At 44.0% G+C, this 26443-nt stretch overlaps 1 protein-coding gene across 2 annotated transcripts in view; it reads right to left on the bottom strand.

Moving 5' to 3' along the window:
* The window catches only part of LOC147010554 (uncharacterized), a 46213-nt gene that overhangs the window by 7751 nt on the left and 12019 nt on the right, over positions 1 to 26443 (bottom strand). For both annotated transcript variants that reach the window (XM_085860439.1, XM_085860438.1), the window contains 5 exons: positions 25040 to 25158; positions 13775 to 13876; positions 12678 to 12886; positions 12358 to 12418; positions 11981 to 12043 (listed from right to left, as the gene is read on the bottom strand). In XM_085860439.1, the coding sequence (XP_085716565.1) occupies positions 11981 to 12043; positions 12358 to 12418; positions 12678 to 12886; positions 13775 to 13876; positions 25040 to 25158 (554 nt within the window). The remainder of the gene's footprint in view (positions 1 to 11980; positions 12044 to 12357; positions 12419 to 12677; positions 12887 to 13774; positions 13877 to 25039; positions 25159 to 26443) is intronic.

The following is a 26443-nucleotide window of genomic DNA, read 5'->3' as shown; positions in this document are numbered from 1 at the left end:
TGGTGCTCAAACAGTTACACAACACATATAAAACGCATACAACACATATAATATATAAAATATAAATTATTTAAGCAATAAATTATAACGCGTGGTGCTCAACCAGTCACACAACGCATGAGACAGTTTCGCTTGTGAACTACGAATATTTTCTACGTTTTTTCTCCAAGCCCCACGACGCCGTGCACCTTCTAAGGCTTCTGGCAAGGAACCGAAGCGCCAGAGGAAGGTCCTGGGACGCTCCAGGAGAAGGTTAAGGTAAAGGTGCTCGATATATGCTTCGGGAAGGAAAGGTTTGCCGCTGTTGGACGAGCACTGCTCATACCAAGCACCTTAAAACCGACTAGACCAGACTAGTCGATCTCCGGCACCTCAAACCCAATCACTGCCAAACCGACCAGACCAGACTAGTCGATCTCAGGCACCTCAAACCCAAACCGACCAGACCAGACGAATCGATTTTTTGGGGAGGCATCCATTCATCGCGGATTTTCACTGAGCGCAGGGAGGTTTGGAACGTAACCCCCGCGAGAAACGGGGGATTACTGTATTGTAAAACCCTGACATTCGCAGACCCCACTTGATCACGGTTCATAAAATGTGACTTGCTTTGATATATTTAGCAGCCCTGCGCTTCACGTATTCACGATTTTGGCACATAAACCATCTCTCCTTCCAGCCACGTGCATAAAACAATTCCAAAACCATCTCCCACCAGTCACGCATAAAGCAGCTCTGCATGCGCATAAACCATCCCCCATAAAAAAAATGGTCCTACTTCCCACACACCCCTACAAGGCTACTTATGTGCAGCATGTCCTGAATCTCATTCTTTCTTCTTGTCTTCTTCTGCTTTGACCTGCTGACCCAAACCCTCACCTGCGTCCCCTTCAGCACCCTCACCTGCATCCTCTTCAGAGGAATTTACTGGATTCTAACTCATGACATCACAAGTTACATCGTATCTTAAATAAAAAGTGAAAACAGTACCTGCTGTTATTTTTAATGAAACTGTAATCACGTGCATAAGTGTGAATAAAATTTTGTAATTTTCCCTCATGAATCACGAACCACCGGGAACTTATTCCCCTTTTTCTCCAATGAAACAATGCCCTGACATTCATAGCATTTTTCAGAACCATATCCCCCACAAATGTCAGGGTCTTCGTGTGTGTGTGTGTGTGTATATATATATATATATATATATATATATATATATATATATATATATATATATATATATATATATATATATATATATATATGTGTGTACCATATCCCTGTGTCATAAGAGGCGACCAGGGTTGCGTCAGGAAGGGCGTCCGGCGTAAAACATGTGCCAAATCACTATGCGGATCATACGGATGATCCGCTGTGGCGACCCCTAACGGAAGCAGCCGAAAGACGAAGAAATATATATATATATATATATATATATATATATATATATATATATATATATATATATATATATATATATATATATATCTCTACGAGCAGATTTACCCAGCATTGCGTGGAAAGAGAAACATGAATAAGCAACACTTCGTAGCCAAAGGAAATTTGGATATTGTAATACCATCTGCCCCCACCACTAGATGTGACGACATGGAACACATTTACAGAGAATTTTCACCAACACACACACACACACACACACACACACACGTATTTGTACCCTGAATTTAGAACTTAAAAGATGTGGCCATGCATCGAATACATACAAACACAGAGAGAGATATGTATACGAGCAAACACCTCCCATTACTTCACTGTCACTGACAGGAATACTGAGAGGGGAGGGAGGGGGAGCGAGGACAGTGTGAGGTGAGAGGAAGGGAAGGCAGACGTGTGGTGGAGCATTAATTACGATTCATACAGTCTCATCAAAATGCTTCTGCATCGAATAACAGTGAAGATGGAAACAAAATGTCTGAAATCCATTTTGTAGCAGTCATACTATAAATACCGCCCAGACATGTCCGGCGACAGAGATGTGTGGGAGGGTGCTGCTCGGTATTAGGCTGGGGTGGAGTGAGGATGGGACAGAGGAAAGAGAAAGAGGCAGGTGGGGAGAGGGGAGCTCGTCCTGACGATATCCGATCCTCAAAGCCGAAATCATATTTTGATGATATACTTTAATTACTCCGCGAGAGTAGATCGTGGAAAATTGCATCATATAATGCATGAAATCGCTCCAAGCTCCGAATTTGAAAACTATAACACTGGCAAAAGCATTGTTTACAGAGGTTTGTAGTTATGATGAACAGACATTCGATAATATGACTGAGGAAAGTGGAAAAAAAGAATAAAAAACAACTATCGTTAAGAAATCGTTGTGGCCTGTTCTAAGTCAGGGCATGGTTGAGCAGGCCAAAAATGGCGGCTTCAGAGCCCAGCAATGTAACCCAGGATACGCCTTGAGACCCCAGAGAGCGAGGTGGTCGAGGATGGTGCTTGATAAAGGATATAATTAAATAAGGCCATTAATGATCTTCAAAAGGGGTGTTTTAATTAACCCAAACACCCAGTTCTCACTCTTGCACTTCCTTGGAGTTTTCTTAGTTTGCGTGTAAAGTTTCAGGCTGCAAGGTTCATGGTTTTGACATTATGGAGGAGACACACTCACACACACTTAGTATAGATTGTATATATGGGCATACACCAGCAGAGACCAGAGGAACATCTGCACAATGTAAAATGTGACAAAATCCTCAACTCCCCCCCCCCCTCAAAATCCCAAGTGATCAACCACCCCTGCCAAACCCCAAGTCCTCAAGTCCTTAACCTCCTCCCCCCCCCCCCAACTCAGTGTTCAATCCCCTTCCCACTTCAAACATCCCTCTCATGGGTGGAATGATCTATAAAATTGAGAATTCAATCATCTTCCCGGTATTGGCTGCAGTATAATCCTACGGAGATGTAGGGGGTTGTATCTCTGCTGAACTCATGCCAAATAGGTGGAGTCAATGCAACTGTTTAGCCAGAAGAGCCTTTTAAAATTTAAATTGTTGCAAGAACTCCCAGACAGGTTAATTTTATGGACCACAGACAGATTGATGTGTGGCAGACATTTCCATTGTTCAGGATGCATGCAGAAACAGCTGGTGTGGCACTTGTTTCCTGGTACCCACTACAGTGATGGGGTCCAAGTGTGTGTGTGTGTGTGTGTGTGTGTGTGTGTGTGTGTGTGTGTGTGTGTGTGTGTGTGTGTGTGTGTGTGTGTGTGTGTGTGTGTGTGTGTGTTTTTCACCCCCTCTTCGCACCCCTCCCTCCTGCAGTATATAGCAATGTTTGGTGAAGCATTGCTCTCCCCCTCTCTTCCACCCTTCCTCCCTCTGTCCTCTCTCCCTCTCCCCCTTCCTTTCTCTCTCCCTCTTGATTGCAGCTGAAGGTGCAAAGAAAAATGCAACAACCCTTTAACTGCATCTCACAAACTTTGGCATTATGCAGCCAGTGTTGGCTGCCCTGCCCTGCAAGAACTCGGTGTCAAATACCTTCACACTTAGAGCACCCGTGTCTGAACAATGTTGTCCCTCTGAGGTGGTTTCATGAATCAATGGATACTTGCACAGTAAAAGGTTTATTTTTCACTTCTACCTTTGCGGTAATTACAAACTATACATGTTATACTTTGAAATGACATCCCTAAAACAAACTTTTAACACGAACCCAAATTATATGAGGATGCAGTGACCACTTGTAAGTTAGGGTGCCAATGATACCTCGCCTCGTCTCCAAAAAGCAGTTGGATCGTTAACATTGACCAGCTAACACCAGCAGACAGACCCTGCTTAACGTCCATCTGAAGGACGGCACACTTAGTGAATGCAATGCCCTGCCTGTGAAGCACCAGGATGACAGTTTGTATTCAGGTCAGGAATCGAACCCAAAGGTAAATCAGAAAAAGGGTATAGGAAGCATAAATTGCAAGGACAAAATGTGAAGGGCAATTCGGAGAGAACACGGTGCTAAAAATTATATAATCTTCACGAACGTATTTTGGATTTACCTCCAACAGGACTGTCGTACAGGACTTTTATTTGTAAATCCAGAGATTTGCACGACAAAAATGCAAAATAAAAAACGTCAGGTACAAGTCTGAAGACGACAATGGTTCACGAGCGGTATTTGATGATGTAGATAGTTTCAGAAGTCAAGGATGAGACAATGTGATAATTTTTGACCAAGTTCGAAAAATGATCAACACCAGTACGTGCCCGTTAAAAAAAAATAATAATAATAAATAAATATTCAAACCGCGAGCAACAAACAACAACCACACAGGCCGTTTCTTCGCTCTCGAGTGCCCGGAGGTGCGTGGCCCGGAAGTTCTAATATGATTCGCAGTTACGATTATTCGCAATTTAGTTTTAATACCCAATTATTCAATTAGCAAGCGCAAACGTATTTTTTCCTTTTCGCAATGTCGTGGCAAGGAAAAACAAAAAGAGAAGAGAAGAGAGAAAAAAAAATTACTTCCTGGTTCGGAGAATACCAGCACTCTGATGTTACCGAAATTTATGCACCGTCTAATATGAAAACGATCATAACTTGGGGCATTGTGCTTATCTATAAATGCGCATAAGAAATCGAGAAATTATTAGAATACACGAAGTCATCACTATCCGGAAGTCAGTACGTTGTAACCCGTAATTGATCTGGAAGTCCGTACGTTGTAACCCGTAATGGCGAACGCGGCTGAGCTTCCCTTCCCCATCGGCCACGCCCACGCAACGTGTCTTGTCATTGGTTTGGTAAATAAATGGCCATAACTTGGGAAGCACTTGTCCGATTAATATCAAACCTTGAAAAGGCACATCCTCAGGGCCCCAGCAATATACCTGGCAAGTTTCAATTAGATTGGACCAGCAGTTGTCGAGAAACAGCGGTCACAGACACACACACAGATTGCTGGAAATATAGATAGATGATGTGGTACGAGTGACAGATTATTAGACGCAAAATGTCGAAAACCCGGTTTCGTTCAACAATTTTCAAAATTTGACCTTTGCATAACCTTTAAAGGTCACAAAACAATGTTTGTGGACATTAAAATAAGGAAACAGGATACGTACTATAGCTTAATGGAGTTAGTTCGTCGAAGGTCGAAAACCCGATTCGATTCCCACAACTTTGAAAATGACCTTTGTGGCCTTTAAAGGTCAAAGGTCAAGGATTATGACCTTTGGTGCAAAACTTCCTCTGGAACATTCCAGGAACAATAAAACATCATATAGGCTATATAGCATTTCGCACTCCTCGGATTATCCATACTATGAAATCAGCGTAAAAACAAACTTGAAGGGGGCGCCACTGGCAAGGTGTTCAAGATAGAGCAAAATGGTTTCAAGACTTTAGGTGGGGAATGACCTCAAGATTATGCATAAAAAATATTGTCATCCCAGCTCTCAAAGTTTGGGCGGTCGTATGATTTTTATGTCAAAATTTGCAATTTTCGAAGTTTTTGACCTTGGGACAAAAATGAAAAAAAATAAAAAAAAAAAAAATCGGACAACGACAAGTTTTAGATAATTAATTTTGCTATTCAAATATCGAAAAACCCATTCCATTCAGTCAATTCCCTAGGACAAGATAGATTTTTAATCTGACTACCCCTAAAAATGGCTATTTTTTGGACGTGGCTCCACCTACAATGGGTGTAGCATGCCCTCATCCAGGAAAACACAACTAGACATTGATATTGAACATAACCAAGTTTCATCAAGACCGGATCAAAGTCCACGGAGTTATGCTCTGGACAGACAGACACAGAGACAAGCCGGGAGGCAGACATGGGTAGTCGACTACCCAATAGAACCTGACGCGATGGGACCGTTCGATAGGGAATGACCTGAGGATTAAGCACAAGAAAAGTCATGATTCTAGCTTCAAGGGTTAATGCTGCAGATTGTTTTTTTCATTAAAACACCCCCACATTGAGGTTTTTCGGCCGTTGCTCGGCAACGGAGGGGTCCATAGCAACGGTTCTTTCTCACACATAACTAGGACATACCATGAACCTACCATACCAGTTTCATGTATACAGAGATGCCAACTTTTGGAAATCAGAATTAGGGAGGATTTTCAACCGACACCAAATAATGTGCGCGAAGCGCACATCTCGAGCGCGGAGCGCTCGACCCTTGCGGCGGGGTCCAGGGCCCGCCTTAGGGCCCTGGAAGCTCTGGGGTTCTAGATGCTCTCTAGTGCCCTCTGAGCCCTATTTTGGAGCATTTAACATGTTAAGAATTCCCACTTTTTGAACAAAAAAAGGGGAAAATTGTGCACTTTTTAATGTTACATGTATGTTAATATTAGTAAGTTAGGGGACAATCAAAGATTAACAAAAAGCACAAAAGAAGCAATATTTTTCTTCCCTTACTGGCTGGTACTACTGCTGCTTGCTTTTTCCATGGCAGCTTTGCTGAGTGACAGCTGTGTGGCTCTTTTAGCCCTTCTGATTATGTCTTTGCTGTATTCTCTCTGGTAGCAAGGGGTGTTATGAGCTAGTTTTTCAATTAAGAGAGCTTCCAGGGTTTTGACACTCAAATTGGGACGAAATTCAGTATGATTCTTCCGTACAAGACTGAGTGCCCGCTCACATGATGCGTTCGAATGAGGAATGACCAAGATTCCCTTCATCACTTTGCTCAAATTAGATACTTCTTGGCACCAGTGCAGGGATCTGTGAGCTGTGAAATCCGATGCCACTGCTCATCCACTCTCACTGTCTCAGTAGCAATTGTAGCTATGGAGGCGTCTGCCTGGTAGTGAGCGAATTCACTTCCTCAAGACTGTCTATGTCACTATCACCGCCACTGAACAGACAGGGGAATTTCTTGATGAAAAACTCCACACAGTCAAACCCCACTTCTTGGTGTAGCTTAACATCCAGCACCTGAGCATGCTTGGCTAATTCATCATCTAGCGGCCAGGTTTTGAAGATGTAATTGCAGGCTTTCTCACATAATATGAGCGAACTGCACTGAAGAAACCTTGGATGTCTGACTCACTCAGAGTGAAGGTGGATTTCTTGAGACTCCTTTGTTCCCTTATATACAGTTTGGCATCGTTCCCAATCATGAGGACCTCATCATTCTTCTGATGATTTCTGTCAGAGAAGGGTACATTTACCAGAGCAACCGATGACACCGATGGTTTCCAAAACCACACGAAGATATCTTTCAGAAGACCATTCAATTCTCCGTGCAGGAGATGAATACAGGGTTCGGCTCTTTGGAGCAGAAGATTCCCCTTCTCAAAAAAAGCTTGTTAGCATATCGAAGGAAGAAACAATAGAGTTTTGTTTGTGGAGACAAGAACATCCTGTTGACACGTTTTTCTCTAGATTCCTGCACAGTGTTTGAGGAAGATGCGCTTTTAGTTGTAGAACTCGTAGTACACTTAGCCGCAGGGCGATCACACTTGCGTTTACTGCCAGCAGAAGAGGTCAGACTCGTAGTACCAGATCCAATTTTACGTTTGAGGAGAGAGCTTGAGGTAGGTGCAGCCAAGGAAGAAGACCTCTGATTCGAAGGTTTTGCTGAGCTTCTATCAAGTGATTTGGCAAAAGCAGAACTTAACTTGGGTCCTTCTTGCCTGTAGATGGGACTATCACAGTCTTTCTCGACTCTGAAGGAATCTACTTTGTAGATGAACGTGATGAAGGGCCGGTGATGCTACCTGCTCTCAGCATTGGTTTTGGTGCTGTCCCTGCTGTCTTCTTCGCAGCAGATACTGCAGTGGTAGTGGTGAATGCTGCTCCACGAGTGCTTGATCCTGCAGTGCCAGTACTGGCAGTAGATACAGTGCCGTCCTTCTTGCTCGTTGTTAGAGTCTTGGCTACAGTTGGTTGCATTTTTCTTCGTACTTCTTCTTTGAAGAAGAGGCGAAGTGGCTCCCACTGTTCAATCAGCCTGTCTAGGCACTGACCAAGGGACAGCCACCTTGTTGCGACATGCTTCAGAATCTTGTGTCGGGGCATCACAGAGTTCTTGCAGTGCTTTCACTCCTTTGACGCGTTTACTACTTTTGTCCAAGTAGTAGTAAATATCGATGAGAAAGTCATCTAATTCAATGGGTAAGGCCTGAGCCGCCTTCTTGGCCGTATTGTGCATCATATGGCAAGGGCATCCCATGATGTTGCACTCTGGATTTTGTTTGTGGATATAAGCAGCGACTCCTTTGTGCTTGCCCACCATGACAGAGGCATTATCAGCACAAAAGGAAACACAATTTCCCCACGGAATTTTCCTGTCACTGAACTCATGATCAAGCAGTTTGAAAATGTTTTCTCCAGTGGAATCTTGTTTGCACGCAGGCAAACTTAGCAAACCTTGCTTCACAATCCCAGCACTGTTGTCATAGTACGAAATCAGGACAGGATATAGCTGGGCCTCACCACTGTCATTGCTACCGTCTGTAGCTAGGCTAAATGGAGCTAGTCTAGCAATATCGGCAATAGATGAAGCAGTAACATTTGACAACTCACCAATTACACTGGTCAACAACAAATTTGTTGTCTGCATTTTTTAAGCTGATTTAGGACGAATCTGATGCGCTGAATCCAAAACTCACATTAGTTTTGTTCAATCAGGTCAAGTTTTTGAGATATGGCCACATGTCGTTTTTTACATTTTTGTTCACATGTACGCATGTGTGGAGCATTTTAGAAGAAGTTGGTGGGGTAAAATGTCATGTCAAATAATTGTTTTAATTGGAAATAATTATTTTAATGACAAGAAGTATTCAGGTACGATAGTTCTAGGTGATTATGTCGAAAAGGGATCAGTTTGAAGTCATAAAACCTCAAAATCTTCCAAAAATTGGTGAGGCAAAGCATAAAGTTCGTGGATCAAAACTAAAGTTAATGGGGCAGATTTTGTAATAATGTGATACAAAAAAGTTGTATTTCTTGAAATAACGAACTCTGAAGAATGTACAATACCTACATGCGCCAATTTATGACATGCGCTTCTGCTCAAGCTTGGAGTGCCACAGTACGAACCCAAAGATTGGAGACTGTTCATTGACAGCAGCAAGCGATCACTGAAATGTGTTCTGCTACACAACGGCAACCAGTTTGCCTCTGTACCCATCGCTCACTCGACTACACTGAAGGAGAAGTATGAAGCGGTGAAGTACGTGCTGGAGAAAATTGGTTATGATCAGCATAAGTGGTTTATTTGTGTTGACCTGAAGATGGTGAACTTTTTGTTGGGACAACAGTCTGGCTTCACCAAGTACCCATGTTTTCTATGCATGTGGGATAGTAGGGACCGTGCTCAGCATTACACGAAGAAGGACTGGCCTGTGCGGGAGGAATTGGTGCCATGCAAAGAAAGGAACGTCATCAACGACCCTCTGGTGGACAGAGACAGAATACTCTTCCCACCGCTGCACATCAAGCTCGGCTTAATCAAGCAGTTCACCAAGGCTCTGGACAAAGATGGTGACTGCTTCACTTACTTGTGCCAGGCTTTTCCAGGATTGACCATGGAGAAGTTGATAGTTGGCATCTTTGATGGTTCTCAGATCCGTCAGCTCATCAGAGATCCAGAGTTCAAAAACTCAATGAATGAAGTGGAACTGGAAGCGTGGAAGACATTTGTTTTGGTAGTGAAGAACTTTCAGCAACAATAAGGCCAGAAACTACGCAGAACTTGTCAACAACATGCTGACTGCTTTCAGAAACCTGGGTTGCAACATGAGCATCAAGATGCACTACCTATTTTCACATATGAACCGGTTTCCTGAGAACCTGGGTTCAATGAGTGACGAGCAGGGGAGAGATTCCATCAGGACATGAAGGAGATGGAGACCAGGTATCAGGGTCGCTGGGACGCAGTCATGATGGCTGACTACTGTTGGAATCTGAAGAGAGACCTCCCTGCCGCTGAACATTCCAGGAGTTCGAAGAAACGGAAGTTCAAGCCCTGAAGTTTGAACAGTGGTGACGCAACATGCAATTTACTTGTACTTACCTTTATCAATGCCCACCATTCAGATGACAGTAATCGATGTTTCTATCATGTAATCAATAAATGTTGTAGGCAAAACATTTTTTTCTTAAAAACATGTTTAGGATGATATGTGTTGACAAAAATCAGCTGATAATGCCACAAAAATGTTATTGATTTTGTCACAAGATCTGATTTTTTCAAATCAACTTAGCACAAAACCTGACCTGATGGAGAGAAACGGATGCCATTTCCTGATTCAGCAGTGCCAGAATACCCTAATTCACTTGTAGAAATCTAGACAACATTCAGAAAGTAAAAAATTGTTGACCAGTGTTCTTTTTTCTTCTTGTTCTTGTTCTTTTTTTTTTTTTCTTTTTTTTTTCTTTTCTTTTTCTTGCTTTTTTGTTCTTGTTTTTTTATTTAATTTTTTTTTTTTTTTTTGTTCTTGCACATCTTGCACATCTTGCAAGTTTTTGTTCTTGCACATCCATACTTTGAAGCAACTTTTGAATCTGGAAACATCTTTTGAAATTGAGGTCCAGCATGATCTGAGACTGATATGGGCAAGTTATGTTCCACAATAAATCCACTAAAGAGAAGTTCCGCTTGGGTAACATCCTCTTCCTCGCTTGTCCCTTGTTTGGTGAAATAATTCAGAAGTGTACCGGTACTCGTGCTCGAAGATCTCTCCTTTGCAATGTCTGTGTGCCGTTTGCTTCCAACGTGCTTCCGAATATCATCGCGACCTCCGTGCTCAACTGAAATATCAACGCTGCATACTGTACAATACGCATGATGAATTCCTCTTTCAGACTTTCGAATACACGGGTATTGGAGACTGTATTCGGTCTTGTACTTCTGAGACCATTTCTTGGTCTTCGTAAGCTTTCTTTTCTGCCATTTCGTAATCAACATCGAGGGCTTGAAGCATCGGTAACTTCGAAGTCGATGTTCCACAGCTGCAGCGCGACTCGTAGAACTGTAGCGGCTGTTAAATTAAACACCGCACGGTGGTCGCGACCGCCGGGCTGGTACGGGGCCCAGCTGCATGCAGTGAGCGTATCGCATGCATATACACTGTGCATACATACCGCATGCACTGTATTGCACACAAACCGCATGCACTAAATCTCAGTGCATGATCGCATAAGCGAGATCCAGACCCAATGTTTCGCTGCTCCTCATTTGAATTTGCAATTTTTTACGTACAATTTGGTAGCAGCGAACGTTATGGAGTTACCACATGCTATACGTAGCAGACGATGCTTTTCATTCAATTCTCATACCAGTACATTCTGATTAGTGAACAGTGCAAAAATATCAAAATTTCGGGAGGATAAGGATAGTGATCGTAAGGGCGGGAGTTTGGGTGAATTTTCGGAAGCCTCCCGATGAAATCGGGAGGGTTGGCATTGCTGTGTATATCTGACTCATAGTCTCTGAGATATAACTAACTTCGTTTGTTTATTGTTTTCGACCAGGGTTCATTCAAAGTCTATCTTCTCTGACAGTTTTCATAGGATCCGGCTGGAAATTTTTGACAATATGGCTGAATGTACTGCCCACAGTCGATCGTGGCCCGATTTTTGAAAAAATAAATTTTCTGATTTTTCAAAAATTTCAAAGTCCCATTGCTAGGCAACGGTGGTGTCCATGGCAACAGTTCTCATTTGCACACAACTAGGTCATGAAATGAACCTACCAACCAAGTTTCATCGAAATCGCCATTGTATTAACTGAAATTGCCATTTTAAATACTGATAATAAGGGTATAAAAAAAAAAATCTCAAACTTTTTTTTGAGATTTTTTTTTTTTTCGACTACATCGAATACCCAACAGACAGAAACACAGACATAACGAATATAGTGGTCACTGGCTGGCACTCGTGAACCAATAATAATAATTTTCCTGTGAAAATCCTTGTAATTTCGCCCCCCCACCCCCCATGCCCCATTTTGGATACGCTTATTCGGGACCGATCCGTGCAAATCACAACACTGTCAGGCTACGTTACCTCGGCATCTTTTTGGCACTGCTGACGTTCTCGAAGTTCCGCCTCCAAAGCGTTCAGTTTCTCCTGCAAAGAGCAATCATTGCACATTGAGCACGGTGCACAGCCACGATTATAAAATGAGCAAAAAATAAAAACCGGGGAAAAGCCATTTGCACATTGTCAGCCATCCTCAACGGCAAAGGACGAATTTATGTTGGGAGGCTTCTTTTTTTCTTCTTTTCTTTTATTTTAAAAGCTTGCAGGCCCAATGCTTTTTGCCAATGCAGTCACTTCCACCCCATTGTGCATTGTGTGCTAACAGCTGCAAATTACATTCCATAAACCTCATTCTATCAGCTTGTGCTCCAAATCTCGAAGGCTTTTCATAACGGGGTCACCTGCAGCTGCTGCACTTTATTCCTTTGGTCGACACGCTCCTTCAGAGCATCCTCCCGCTCTCTGTGGGGGACAGGAGGATGTTTAACAATGCTATTGTCCTTGGAAGAAGACATAGGATGTACAAGTCTATTCCCAATCCCCTCGGCTGACAAAGCTGGGTGATGTCTATTGCACACACAGTGGCGACTTGGAGTTCCAAGGGATTTTGGACAAAAAATAGTCGATGGAAAGATGAGGCCAAACTTTAAAAAAATTTTCACTGAACACTTAAAACCCTTCAAAAAAATTTTTTTCAATAAAAAAAAACCTCAAAGCTCACCGGATTTTCCTTTCCAAGCTGGCTTTTTCATCAATTAGATGTTCACTGTGATGGGCCAACTTCGCCTCCAGGTCCTTCACCTGATCGATCAACTTGATCCGCAGCTTTTGCAAGGCCTCTGGACAGGTGGGCTGCACGTATAGCGGTTCACCATCCTTCTTCCCTTCAGGAGCCGGACAAAGACTCTCAAGAACCTCTTCCAAAAACCGCTGCAGTGAGAGGGACAGGATTCCCACCCCCAAGAAAGTCACCTCAACTAGTCGACCCCCCCCCCCCAAAAAGGCAAATTTATAACTTAAAATACAATTTGTTTTGAGAACTTCATCTATCTCCTTTCAAATTGGTCATAGTTGAAGATAATACATATGAAATGCTTGTCACATGATTTTGCAAAATAAAAGCAATACAACCATGAACAGATTTTTTTTTAACTTGGAAGACATTAGGCAAGTACGATAATCGATTTTTTAACTTGGAAGACATTAGGCAAGTACAATAATCGATTTTCCCACTGGAGAACCGCACGTACCACGATTACAGAAACTGGATTGAGAGTGAGGCAGGATGGCCTCGACTCGAGAGGTATGCACGCACACTAATCTGGGTTGAAATATGACAAGCCACAAACTCATCCTGGTGTCTCGCAAGCAGGCCGAGGCATCACTGCGTGTGCCGTCCCTTGGATGGACGTTAAACTGGGAGTTCCATCTGCCAGCATTAGTTGGTGGATGTTAAAGATCCCACAGTGTCCTTCACAAGAGTAGACAAACTATCGCCGGCACCCTAAAATAAAAATTACTAATTCTTGCCCTAACCTACAGAGCGTGTTGCATTAGCAGCACAGTCATGCCCTCAGCCAATGATGCTACCCGTCAGCCTTGGAGTGCAGACGAAAGACGACGACTGATGCAATCAGAAATGACAACCAACACCTCAAACATCAATTCCAATTAATAAAACAGTCCACACTGCCAGGGTTGGTGCATGCCAAAGTTGACAGAATGTTTGCAACCCAACAGTATTATTCAAGGTCAAGTCCAAAGGTGTTGTGGGGGAGGGGGGGCAGAGGGAAAGTGGAGAGGAAGTGTCATCATCACCATGTTCTCATTGTCACTTTGCATTGCATTGTTCTCGATCCAAAGTTGTTCTTTTTGCTTGAGTGTTGAATGCAGCCTCTGCGTGCAAGCTAATCTCTCGGCCTGGGGGGGGAGGGGGGAGGAGGGAACGTGGAAGTGAAGGAAATAAATTACATATGTACTGGCGTGGTCAAAAATATTGGTGCGCTTGTACTTTTTTCAAATAACTCACAATTTTCTCTAAACATGAAATTGACAATTTAAGTATTTGGTCTCCACAATTCTTTATTTCACTGTTAACATTATAGAACCTTTGTTTTCGATTCAGCACTTAATATTTCAATCTATAATTCCAGCAATCTCTGTGACCGCTGTTCCTCAACAACCACTGGTCCGATCTCATTGAAACTTGCCAGGTATATTGCTGGGGACCTGAGTATGTGCCTTTTCTTCTCTTCTTCTTCTTCTTCTTCTTCTTTCGGCTGCTCCCGTTAGGGGTCGCCACAGCGGATCATCCGTATGATCCGCATAGTGATTTGGCACAGGTTTTACGCCGGATGCCCTTCCTGACGCAACCCTGGTCGCCTCTGACGACACAGGGATATGGTACACCTATTTTAACCGGGGTATACACCGGCCCAATATACTGGTACTCATTTCGCCGATCTCGGAAGGATGACAGGCTGAGTCAACCTCCTGGTGTATTCATTCAGTGGCCCAACGGGGCTTGAACTCAGGACCTTTTGGATCCCAAGCCGCTGCCCTAACCACTGCACCAACACCAGGCTTGAGTATGTATGTGCCTTTTCAAGGTTTGATATTAAATCGGACAAGTGGTTCCCAAGTTATGGCCATTTAATTACCAACCAATGACAGGACACGTTGCTGCGTAGGCGTGGCCGATGGGGAAAGGGCGCCATTTAGTTACCAATCACAGGACACGTTGCTGCGTCGGCGTGGCCGTTGGGGAAGAGATCCTCAGCCGCGTTCCCCATTACGGGTGACAACATACGGACTTCCGGATAGTGATGACTTGCTATATTCTAATAATTTCTCGATTTCTTATGCGCATTTATAGATAAACACAATGCCCCAATCCAGTCGTCATTTACGAGAGCGAAGGAATGGCCCGTGTGGTTGTTTGAAAGTTTTTTTTTGTTTTGTTTTTTTTTGCACGTAAGGTCACGCATGTACAGGCACGCACTAGTCCTTTTAAATCAGAAAATAAAGAAATGGCATTGACAAAATTATTAACATCCTCGACTTGATATTTGGAAGCACAACCTTTGGATAGAATACCTGCAGTCAAGCGCTTCCGATATCCATGAATGAGCTTCCGACACCACTCTACTGGCAGTTTAGCCCACTCTTCTTGTGCAAACTGCTCCAGTTCTCCCAGATTTGAAGTGTGCCTTCTCCAAACTGCTGTTTTCAAATCTCTCCACAGGTGTTCAATGGGATTTAGATATGGACTCATTGCTGGCCACTTCAGAACAGTCCAGAGTTTTGTGTTGAACCATTCCTGGGTGCTTTTTGAAGCGTGTGTGTGGGGTCATTGTCCTGCTGCAAGACCCATGGCCTTTGACGGAGACCCAGCTTTCTGACACTGGGTTGAACATTGTGCTCCAAAATGCCTCCTTGGTAATCTTCTGATTTCATGATGTCATGCACACATTCAAGGTACCCAGTGCCAGAGGCAGCACAGCAACCCCAAAACATCACTGAACCTCCTCGTTTGACTGTAGGGAAGGTGTTCTTTTCTTTGAAGGCTTCATTTTGTTTTCTGTAAACATAGAGATGATGTGCTTTACCAAAAAGCTCTACTTTTGTCTCATCTGTCCACAGGACATTCTCCCAGAAGGATTTTGGCTTGTTCAGGTGTGTTTTGTCAAACTCCAGTCAGGCTTTCTTATGTCTCTCTCTCTCTCAGCAGTGGGGTCCTCCTACCATAGAACCCCTTCATCGAGTTGCCAACGGATGGTGTGAGTTGAAACTGTCGTACCTTGTTTCTGAAGGTCAGCTTGAACCTGTTTGGCAGTTGATCGAGGTGCTTTCTCCACCATTCGAACAATGCTTCGCTGCAACAATCCTTCAAAGGGCGGAGGAGCTCCTTGTGAGCCAACGGCCATCCATATCTAGTGCCCAACTGTGTCTGCGGACGTCCTCCTGCAGTTGGGTTACTTCTTATTAGGAGGTTGGTGGCAGGATTTGCACTCCAGCCACCGTAAAACGCTTCATTCCGCAAAACGCAAAAACGCAAAAAAATCTGAAAACCCACTCCGTGGGAGTACCTCCTGTGCAGCTTCCCTTCGCAGGGCAGCTCACCGGATGATGGGATTGGGGCAAAGCCTTCGGGACCCCCAATCTTTGATAGGAGGGAAACCACGGGGTAACATCCCTGGGTCAGATTGCGGGAGAGTGTGTCGGAGTGGTGCTGAGGTGTCGTCCACCAGACGGCGGTCTCCTTGGGTTAACCTGAGGCGGTCCCTTCGGGTGGGTGCCTGGAATGTCCTATCCCTAAGAGAGGATGATCACCTGTCTCTGTTATCATCTGAGCTCAAGCGTTTGGACATCGGGATTGCAGCTCTCTCTGAGGTTCGGAGACCGGATTGCGGCGAGATAATGGTGGGTGGTTACACCTACTATTGGTCTGGTCGTTCTGATGGTTACCATACCCAAGGAGTTGCTGTAGCTGTGTCCAATAAGCTGACCCCAATGATAATTGAGGTAACACCGGTCAACGAGCGTATTATGAGATTAAGGATTCGTCACTCCTTAGGTGTCATTTCCCTGGTCTCTATTTATGCTCCGACTGAGGCGAGTGACCTCACCGTGAAGGATGCATTCTACGCCACACTCGAGTCTGTGGTTGATCAGTGCCCCAGACGAGATACACTTCTAGTCTTGGGGGATTTCAATGCATCGACTGGAACTGATAGGGATGGTTATGAGGTGTGTGTCGGTCCCCATGGGTCAGGAACTATGAACCAGAATAGCACTAAGTTCCTTGACTTTGCAAGAAGTCATGGACTTAGGGTGGCTGGTTCATGGTTTCAGCGCCCGCAAGCTCATCGCTGGACTTGGTATTCCAACGCTGGCGGTGTGGCAAAGGAGATTGACCATGTCCTCATTGACGGTCGTTGGAGGATGATCCAGAACTGCAGGGTCTACCGGAGTGCTCAGTTCCTCAATCACTGACCACAGGCTTGTTGTAGCAACTCTAAAGCTGCACCTTAAATCCTGGAGAATGGTACCATCCCAGCCTAGGCTGGATGTTGCCAAGCTCAGGGATGAGAGAGTAGCTGAGGAGTTTGCGAACAGGCTGAGTGGACACTTGGGGGTCTGGGTGCTTTGGGGGTCCTGAAGAGTTGTGGAGCACCTTCAAGACCACCGTCCTTGATGTTGCCGGTGGATGCCTTGGAGTTCACCGCAGGGCAAAGAAGAATTTTGTCTCTCAAGGGACACTGGATACCATTGACCAGAGTCGCAGGGCCAGGCTGAATGGCAGAGCTGAGCTGTTCAGGGAGCTGAGGCGTAAAACTGTACGTGCACTGAGGGTGGACAAGGAGGCCTATGTGCGAGGAATCTGTGAGGGGTAGAGCATCACCTGTGGACAGGTGATTCTTGTCCCGTTACAGGGGAATTCGCGCATTACGCTCATCCAAGCCCATCCTCGGAGCACTGCAGTTCGAGCAGAGAGTGGTAGGCTCTGACAGAGGAGTCTGAAGTGAGGCCCGCTGGGCCGGTTACTTTGAGCGGTTGTACCAGGCTGATCCCCCAGCTGTCGAGCTGGACGTCAAGGGTGTTACAATCCCTGTTGCTGACCCTCGACCAACTGTGGTCCACCATCGCTTGTGGAAACACGGGCTGCGGTGAACCAGTTGAAACGGGGCAAAGCTCCAGGGATCTGTGGCATCCATGCCGAACTTCTCAAGGCTGGTGGAAATGCTGTACTCTGCCGTTGCATGCAGTTTTGTGCTCTGCCTGGAACACAGGCATCATCCCAACTGACTGGAAGAGGGGCCTTGTTGTCCCTCTCTGGAAAGGGAAGGGTGATCGCCAAGACTGCAACAACTACCGAGGGTGACGCTGTTTCTCAGTGCCGGGCAAGGTCTTTGCTCGGATAATTCTTGATAGGGTTCGCCACCATCTGCTTGAGCACCAGCGTCCAGAGCAGTCAGGCTTTACACCAAAGAGGTCAACGATTGACCGTATCCTTGCACTTCGTGTCCTCACCGAACGCAGACGAGAGTTTCGCAGGGGCTGCTTGCAGCCTATGTTGATCTCTGTAAAGCGTTCGATTCAGTGAATCGGGATGTCCTCTGGAGGATTCTTGGTCTTCGTGGGGTGCCACCGAAACTGATCGATCTGATGTCTGAACTCTACTCTGGTACTGAGAGTGCTGTGAAGTGTGGTGGTACCGCCTCTGGACTTATTTCCAGTTGTTACTGGAGTTCGTCAGGGATGTGTACTTGCCCCTACACTTTTCAGCACTTGTATGGACTGGATTTTTGGGAGGATGTCGGAGAGATCAAGTTGCGGTGCATCGTTTGGCAATGTCAATATCTCGGACCTTGATTTTGCAGATGATGCCGTCATCTTTGCGGAGACTTTAGACATCCTCTTGGGGGCCCTCGAGGTGCTGAATGAGGAGTCGGAGCCGTTGGGATTACGGATTTCTTGGGTCAAAACAAAGATCCAGGCTTTCGGTGATATCTTGGATGCTGCTGTCCTGTCTGTGTCTGTTTGTGGTGAGGATGTTGAGGTCGTGGATAGATTCACTTACCTTGGCAGTGATATTCATGTCTCCGCAGGTTGTGAGCCGGAGGTCAATAGACGTCTGGGTCGGGCCTGGGGAGTCATGGATTCACTGGATCATGGGGTGTGGCGCTGCCGGTACCTGTGCGGGAGGACGAAAGTCCGAGTCCTCAGGTCCTTGGTACTTCCAGTCTTGCTCTATGGGTGCGAGACTTGGACTTTGACCAAGGATCTGAGACGGAGACTTAATTCCTTTGGTACCAGGTCTCTTCGGAGAATCCTCGGCTATCGCTGGTCGGATTTTGTATCCAACGAGCGGTTGCTGAGAGAGACTCGGATGAGATTTGTTACCTGCATAGTCCGTGAGCGTCAGCTGCGGCTGTATGGACATGTGGCTCGTTTTCCTGACGCTGATCCTGCTCACCAGATTCTCTCAGCGAGGGAGTCTCACGAGTGGAGGAGGCCAGTGGGCCGACCACGTGCCTCATGGTTGCAGCAGGTTGACCATCATCTCAAGGAGATGGGGATGGGCCTGGCATCTGCCTGGGGGATGGCCAGACGGAGGCCCCTGGAGTACCGGCGGAAAGTGGACGCAGCGACGCGCTGTTCTGGCACATGCTCCCATACCTGACCTGACCTGACCTTCGCTGCAATCTTCGATCAAGTTTTCTCTTGTGGCCACGTCCAGGGAGGTTGGCTACAATGCCATGGGCCTTAAACTTCCTGATAGCATTGCGTACGGTAGATACAGGAACATCGAAGTCTCTGGAATGGACTTGCAGCCTTGGGATTGTCCATGCTTGGTACATTCTTGTGTCTGACCTCCTCAGACAATTCTCTGGTTTTCATTCTTTTCTCCACGCTCATTGCGGTACACACTGACACAAAACAGCAGAATGACTCCTTTTCTCTCTTAAAACTGGTTGAATGAGTGATTTTTATACTGCAGGCACCTACAACTCACCACAGGTGAGTTCAATTCTAAAGTGAAGGAGAATCACCTGCTTGAAATCTCTATTTCCAACAACTTCTGAAAGGTGCCAATAATATTGTCCAGGCCATTTTAGGATTTCTGTGTGGAATAAGCTAAGATTTAGTAATTTTTCAGCTTTTTTTGTTTTGTTCCACTGCAAACTTAAGATACACATATGGATACAAAAAAAAGAAACGGTGCATTATTTGAAAAAAGTTCAAAGGTGCCAATATTTTTGGCCACGACAGCATGTACAGAGTGTCTAACTCTAAAAGTAGGGGATCAGTTATTTCAACATCATGGTCCATTTACTTCAAAACTTCACATTTATTAGGACATATTCCAAAGCTTTGCCGGTGAGACTCAATGAGTTGGTTAAAAGCACCCTGAGTTTATACATGTTTGTATAGTGGTGTACATGATAAACTGATCCCTCACTGTGTAGCCATCCTGTATGTGCAAATACCTCTAAGGCTTCTTCGGTATCACCTCCCAAACCCAAGACCTCCACAAACTGCTCGTAATACCCACATCCCAGAAATTGATTTTTTTAATTCAAACAGATGAAGAATAACAGCACGATGTCGCCGCGCTGTAATATTCGAGGGATGTTATTGGTGCAATGCATTTTGGAGCAAGGTGAATACATATAAAAGTTAAATGCAAAAACATCCACTTGGAGAAATTGAGTCACAGCCCACAATCAGGGTCTTCTATTTATTAGAAACTAGCAAATACACCCTGTCACTTCGCTGACGGGGATATTAAAGAGAGGGAGAGAGAAAGGAAGGGGGAGAGGGAGAGAGGACAGAGGGAGGAAGGGTGGAAGAGAGGGGGAGAGCAATGCTTCACCAAACATTGCTATATACTGCAGGAGGGAGGGGTGCGAAGAGGGGGTGAAAAACACACACACACACACACACACACACACACACACACACACACACACACACACACACACACACACACACACACACACACACACACACACACACACACACACACACACACACACACACACAGTGGAGGTGGCATTAGCAAAGAGAATGATATGTTATGCTTAATGACCAACATAAAAAATAAAAACTTGCGTCAGAACAGCTGTACACACGACACGTCTCACATTACAAACCATTTCACACGTGCGTGGAAATGTATTCACATATTATGTGAAGTAAATAAATTGTGTAGATTACATCATTTCTGGATCTGGCAGAGTTTTCCAAAATGGGGTACCTGGAAACTCATGTGCAGCATGACTCAAGATGTCCAAATGTCATACATAAAAGAAATATAAATGTGACCATTGCACCTCTTTTGGTTTTGTTGCAATAAACAAGACCTTGTGGACAGTCTGTACCATACGTCATTCCTTGGCCAAAAATTATCTTCATAATCAATGGTAAATTTACCCACACATTAAAAAAAATATATCAATGTCACTCATTAACCTCCGCCATCGAAGATGGATGGAGGTTACTGTTTTCACCCATTTCTGTTTGTTTGTTTGTTTGTGAACAGTATTACGGAAAAACTCCGACGGATTTCGACGAAACTTGGTGGGGGGGGGGGTTAGGTCTGGTCCAAGGATCATGCCATTAGATTTTGGACTTGTCCAAAGTCCAATATGGCCGCTATGGCGGTCAATTTGAAAAAATTTGAATTTTTTTTTTTTTGCATTTCTTCATGTTGTAAGTGATTTCCAACCCCCCCCCCCCCCCAAAATAATTGTTGGAGAAAAAAATTTTTGCAACTTTTTTCAACAATTTGGATTTCTTTTTTTTGCATTTCTACATGTTTCAAGTGATTTCCAACAAAAAACATGCCAAAATTATAATTGCGGCTGATTTTGGAACTTCAGGTGGATATACCCATGTAAAATCAATTTCTGTCTCAAGGAATCTAGTTATGACGAATGAATTGAGTATGTAAAAGTTAAAAGTAAAAGGGAAAGTTGCAAACTATAACTCTGAGCACTGTTGACATCAAATTGAATGAATAGGATATCAGGTTCACTTGAGTGACCGAGCAGTATTGGCGGTGGAGATTTTGCACTCTACCGAGTGCTCCCCCTCTAGTTTTACTCTTCTTTTCTTCAAGTGCAAGGTGCATACAACTCAAGACATTTCTTATTAAATCTCCCATTTTGAGCTCACCTGAACTTTAGTGAGGTGAACTTATGTGATCAGCAGTGCCCATAGGTGAGTCAGTCAGTCAACACTTAGTCATTATCGCTAGAACCAAACAATTTTGATGAAACTTGGCCACAAATTTCCTATCTCATGGCTAACGAAGGTGCATTGACCGCATCAAAATCTATGCTCATCAAGCCGCTGTCACACCTTGACGTTTTAGCCAGCATATGGCAACGTATCAAAATGTATGTAAAACGCTGGCGTATGCTGAACTATTGGTTTTTTTTATTTTTGGGTGCATAATAACGTGTTGGACGTATACATAACGTATTAGTAACGTACACAGAACGTTTCATTGTCTTATAGATAACTTATACCAACGAATGCTGAGCGTGTTGTTGGCGTTCACAACCTATGCCCAACGATAGTCTAACTTATGTATAGCGCGGCAGCGTATCGCCGACGATCACGTGGCGTAGGCTATTAATAGGCTGCGGCTCGACGATTCAAATCAAGACCGCACTAGACATCGAAGTGTGAAGCCGCTGTCACACCTTGACGTTTTAGCCAGCGTATGCCGACGTATGAAAAATTTGCCGAACCACGCTGGCACACGTCGAATAAGTCATGGGTAAGTTTTGTATACGTTAAGAGCACGCTGGCATACGTCGTAGTACACTGGCATACGTCATTCATTGTACACCGAGTAATTTTCAGCATGTTGAAAAATTCTCGACGTATGACACACATTCCGCATACGCTGGCATAAGTTGTAGGCACGCTACGCGATCGTTGACACACGTCGACATACGTTACTCATAAGTCGAAACACGTCAAGGTAATGGTTAGCGTCAGTGTTCCAGACTCCGTTTTTTTTTTTTTCTTCGGTATGACGGTTTTGATTTAAATCGTTGAGTGGCAGTCTTTTAATTATATTATATTATAACCACACTAGAAATCGAAGTGTCAACATGACCGTCATACCAAAGAAAAAAAAAAAATTAAAAAAAATAAAAACAAGGAGTCTGGAACACTGACGCTAACCATTACATTGACGCGTTTTGACTTAGTACCTTACAAGTAACGTGTGTCAACAATCGCGAAACGTGCCTACAACACGTTACTCATAGGTTAGAAATAAGTTTCGGGTACGCTAAACATTACCTCGACGCTTTTCGACTTATGAGTAACTTACAAGTAACGCGTGTCGACGTGTGTCAACTATCGCGTAACGTGCCTACAACTTATGGCCAGCACTATGCGGAACGTGCGAGTCATACGCTGGCATACGTCGGGAAATTTCAAGCATGGAAAATTTGTCTCACAGCTCGGCGAACTACGACTTTTGCCAGCGTACTACGACGTATGCCAGCGTACTCTTAACGTATACAAACTTACCCATAACGTATGCCGGCGTCTTAGCCCAATTTTGCACACGTCAGGCATACGTTGGCTAAATCGTCAGGGTGTGACAGGGCCTTTAAGGGGGTTTTTTTGAACCTCCCAAAGGATCGGTATGAGCCCTCTTCTCCAAAACTACACACGATTTTGATGAAGGTTGACCACAACCTTAATCACCTGTGATGTACCAAAGTTTGTTCATGGCATGAAAAAAACTACTTATCTCTGTCCTCAGCCATCTCTCTCCAACCACCCCAACTTATTCATATCCCTCCAAACAATCTTCCCATCTCAACCACAGTCTACCTCGTTTCCTCCTACCTTGCTCCCTCAGCCTATCTGCCTCTTTACTATTCTCTCTTCCTCCATCCACACCAAGTGTCCAGCCCCCTTCAGCTGGTATTTCATCAATCTCTCCGTCAAGCTCATCTGCACACCAATCTCCTCCCTCAGTTCATCCATCCTCCTCCTATCCACCCTCTTAACTCCCGCAATCCTCCCAACTCAGTTGTTCTCACAGACCTGCAACCTATTGTCTCTCTGCAAGTGCCACCATTTTGAGACCGTAAAGGTAGGCCAGCATCACACAAGTCACCAAAATTTCCCTTTCAATTTCCTTGATGTGTTTCTATCTGCCATCAATCCCACCACTCTCATCCATGCATTCACACCCATCTGAATCCTCCTTCACACCTCTGCCTCCGAACAACCATCCCGTCACTGCCCCCCCCCCCAGATACTCAAACCCATTACCCAGTCTGATCTCCTTCCCCTCTAACCTGATATTCATTTATTTTCTCTGCTGCCTGACCCACATCACCTCAGTCTTCACCACACTCATCTTCAGCCCACATTTCTCAACTCAAATGTCTTCTTCCACTCCCCCAGTGCTTCCTGCATCTCCCCAGAATACCTTTCTTGTTTACCCTTTAGTTGTTCGGTCAGATTACATCTGTGACTTGATACAGGTGCCATACCTATACTCACCTGTTTCATGGTCACGTTGTCGGCGACTAAACAGTCTCCCCCCACCAGGTTCTCTGGTGAGGAGGGTGTATAGATATGGACACCCAGCAGGATTAAAAACAAAACCTCTCAAAGGGCGGAGGATCTCCTTGTGAATCAACAGCCATCCATTTCTAGTGCCCAACTGTGTCTGCAGACTAAACACCATGATAAGCTATTTATTGATACACAGTAACATGGCATTTGTCCAAATCAGAAAAAAAAACCCTTGGGGGAGAGAGGATAGTATTAGTATTAAGTGTTTTGTATCAACATTTATATAAAGCTATCACCATTAATGTTGTTACTACTTTTGTTATTATAAGTGGCCTTGGAAAAACGGCATGTTTAGCTATCTTAACACGGATTTCACCCAAAGAGGGGAAAACCCCTTGTGGAGGGAGGCAAACGAAGTCTCTGTAACCTCCCTCATGTGATGCTTAGTCATCCTGTCAAATTTGATTGAGATTGGATAAGTAGCAACCCAATGTATCACGGTTAAAAAAAACAAAAAAAAAAGACAGACACCAAATTGTGTATTTTAGAATGATATTGATCATTGATATTTGAATTACTGGAAGCAAATGCAATGGCTCAGGCTTGTGTTGTAAATAAAAAAACTAATCTTAATCATCATAAATCATGAGGTTACAGCTTCTCAATTTATTCGGAAACTAGCTTGTCCCCATTACCCCACCCCTCCCCCTAACCCCTTCATGGTACACATTAGGGGGACGTGCGCAAATTAAAAAAAGGCAAATAATTTCACTGTTGAGGAGCACATCTAAAAATAATAATAAAAGTAATAATAAATAACGCAGTCGCCAAAAGCCCTCATTCGAGGAACGAGCAGGGGATTCCTATTGTGAGACTGCGTCATTCTTACACAGGTGTAAGGGGTGATCAAGTCAGAAATAACAGGAGATCCTCAAAACAATCTGTTTTATATTCCACCGAAAGGAAAGATCATGACGAAGCAAAGCACCAAATGACAGGTGTGTGAGCAGCAAGTACCTTGAGCCGACGGTACATTTGTTTGTTGCGGATGTTCTGCAGGAAAGCCACATCGGTGCTGCTGCTCTCGTAACCACCCAGCTGTGCCAATGCACCGTCCACATCGAGTAACTGCAATCCTTCACCAACACCACAACTACATCAAGTGGCGATTTAGTGGCAGACACGGCATTCCAAGGTTTACTGCAACACATCTGATTTTAACGGTGTCCAATGGCTCACGCATGCGTGCACACTTACACAATGAAACCTCATTGTCCACAAGATTAAATTTCAATAAATAAATACATAAATAAATTTTAAAAATATTGATGTAGATGATCTGAAAAATTATGTTGGGGGGGGGGATATTTGACATCGATTGCAAGTATCGAGTTGTGTTAAATAGATCGACTTTGAAAACTTCTTCACATGCCATATCCCAAAAAGTTGAAAGTTTTTAAATCACAAAGTCTCACCATCGAAGAATATCCTCGTATGCAAATTTTTAGCTCATCTGGAATATATTCAGAGGTCGCTCAAGGCATTCAAGATAAGGATTGTCACAGCAAACTTGGTTTTACAAAAATAATCACGTCCCGATATATACATGATACAGGCGTTTAAGTTTAAATACATGGGAGTGATTGCTAAAGAAATGATAATGATTTACATGTGAAGATTTATGTAGATACATGTATTAATCAAAAGAAGAAAAAAAAAACAGATCAGAAATGTACATGTTAGAAAGCCAAGACACAATCTACTAGTTTGAGACTCTACATGTTCTACCGAGGTTAGCTGACTTGAGTAAGAATCATCGATTACCATATATACCTATTTTGTCGTTTTCTTCTTGGCTACTGTTTTTATTTATTTTCAGGATAATAAATAACAATGGCAAAGGACAAGCCACATGTGACACGAGATGCCGACTACGTATTCCAAATTGGTCATCCAAGTGAAACTTTATCAGGTGCTCGACTTCCATCTGGCCGAGATGCGAGTTTTTGCGGCGGATCATAAAACATAAAATTCCTCATCACAACTACTGAAAGTTCAAAGAGTGTTCATGATCACCTTGTGCCATCTTTGATCAAATATGGACCGCCAAGACGACAAAAGCACCACATTGTCACAAAGATTAAAGATCTCTACATCCAACACGTCCATCTGATTGAAACTACAAATCAAGTAAACCAGAAAGACAAGTTAAAGCAAGCAAACTATACTGAAATGCTTGACAAGCTGCTCGATATCAGTCGTGCCAATTCATTTCAAATGGTGAAGAATGAACACAAACAGTTTGTTACTGCAGCGGGAGTTGAGGACTGGATCAATTGCAGTTGATTTTTTTTTAAATAATAATAATAATAAAACTGCAATTTTTAGTATCAATGAAACCCATTATAATTTAACATGGTT

The sequence above is a fragment of the Eptatretus burgeri genome, chromosome 16 (genome assembly GCF_056783735.1).
Source record: "Eptatretus burgeri isolate ZD-2024b chromosome 16, Ebu_testis_v1, whole genome shotgun sequence".
Taxonomy (NCBI): Eukaryota; Metazoa; Chordata; class Myxini; order Myxiniformes; family Myxinidae; genus Eptatretus; species Eptatretus burgeri.
This window is presented reverse-complemented; position numbering and strand designations above follow the sequence as displayed.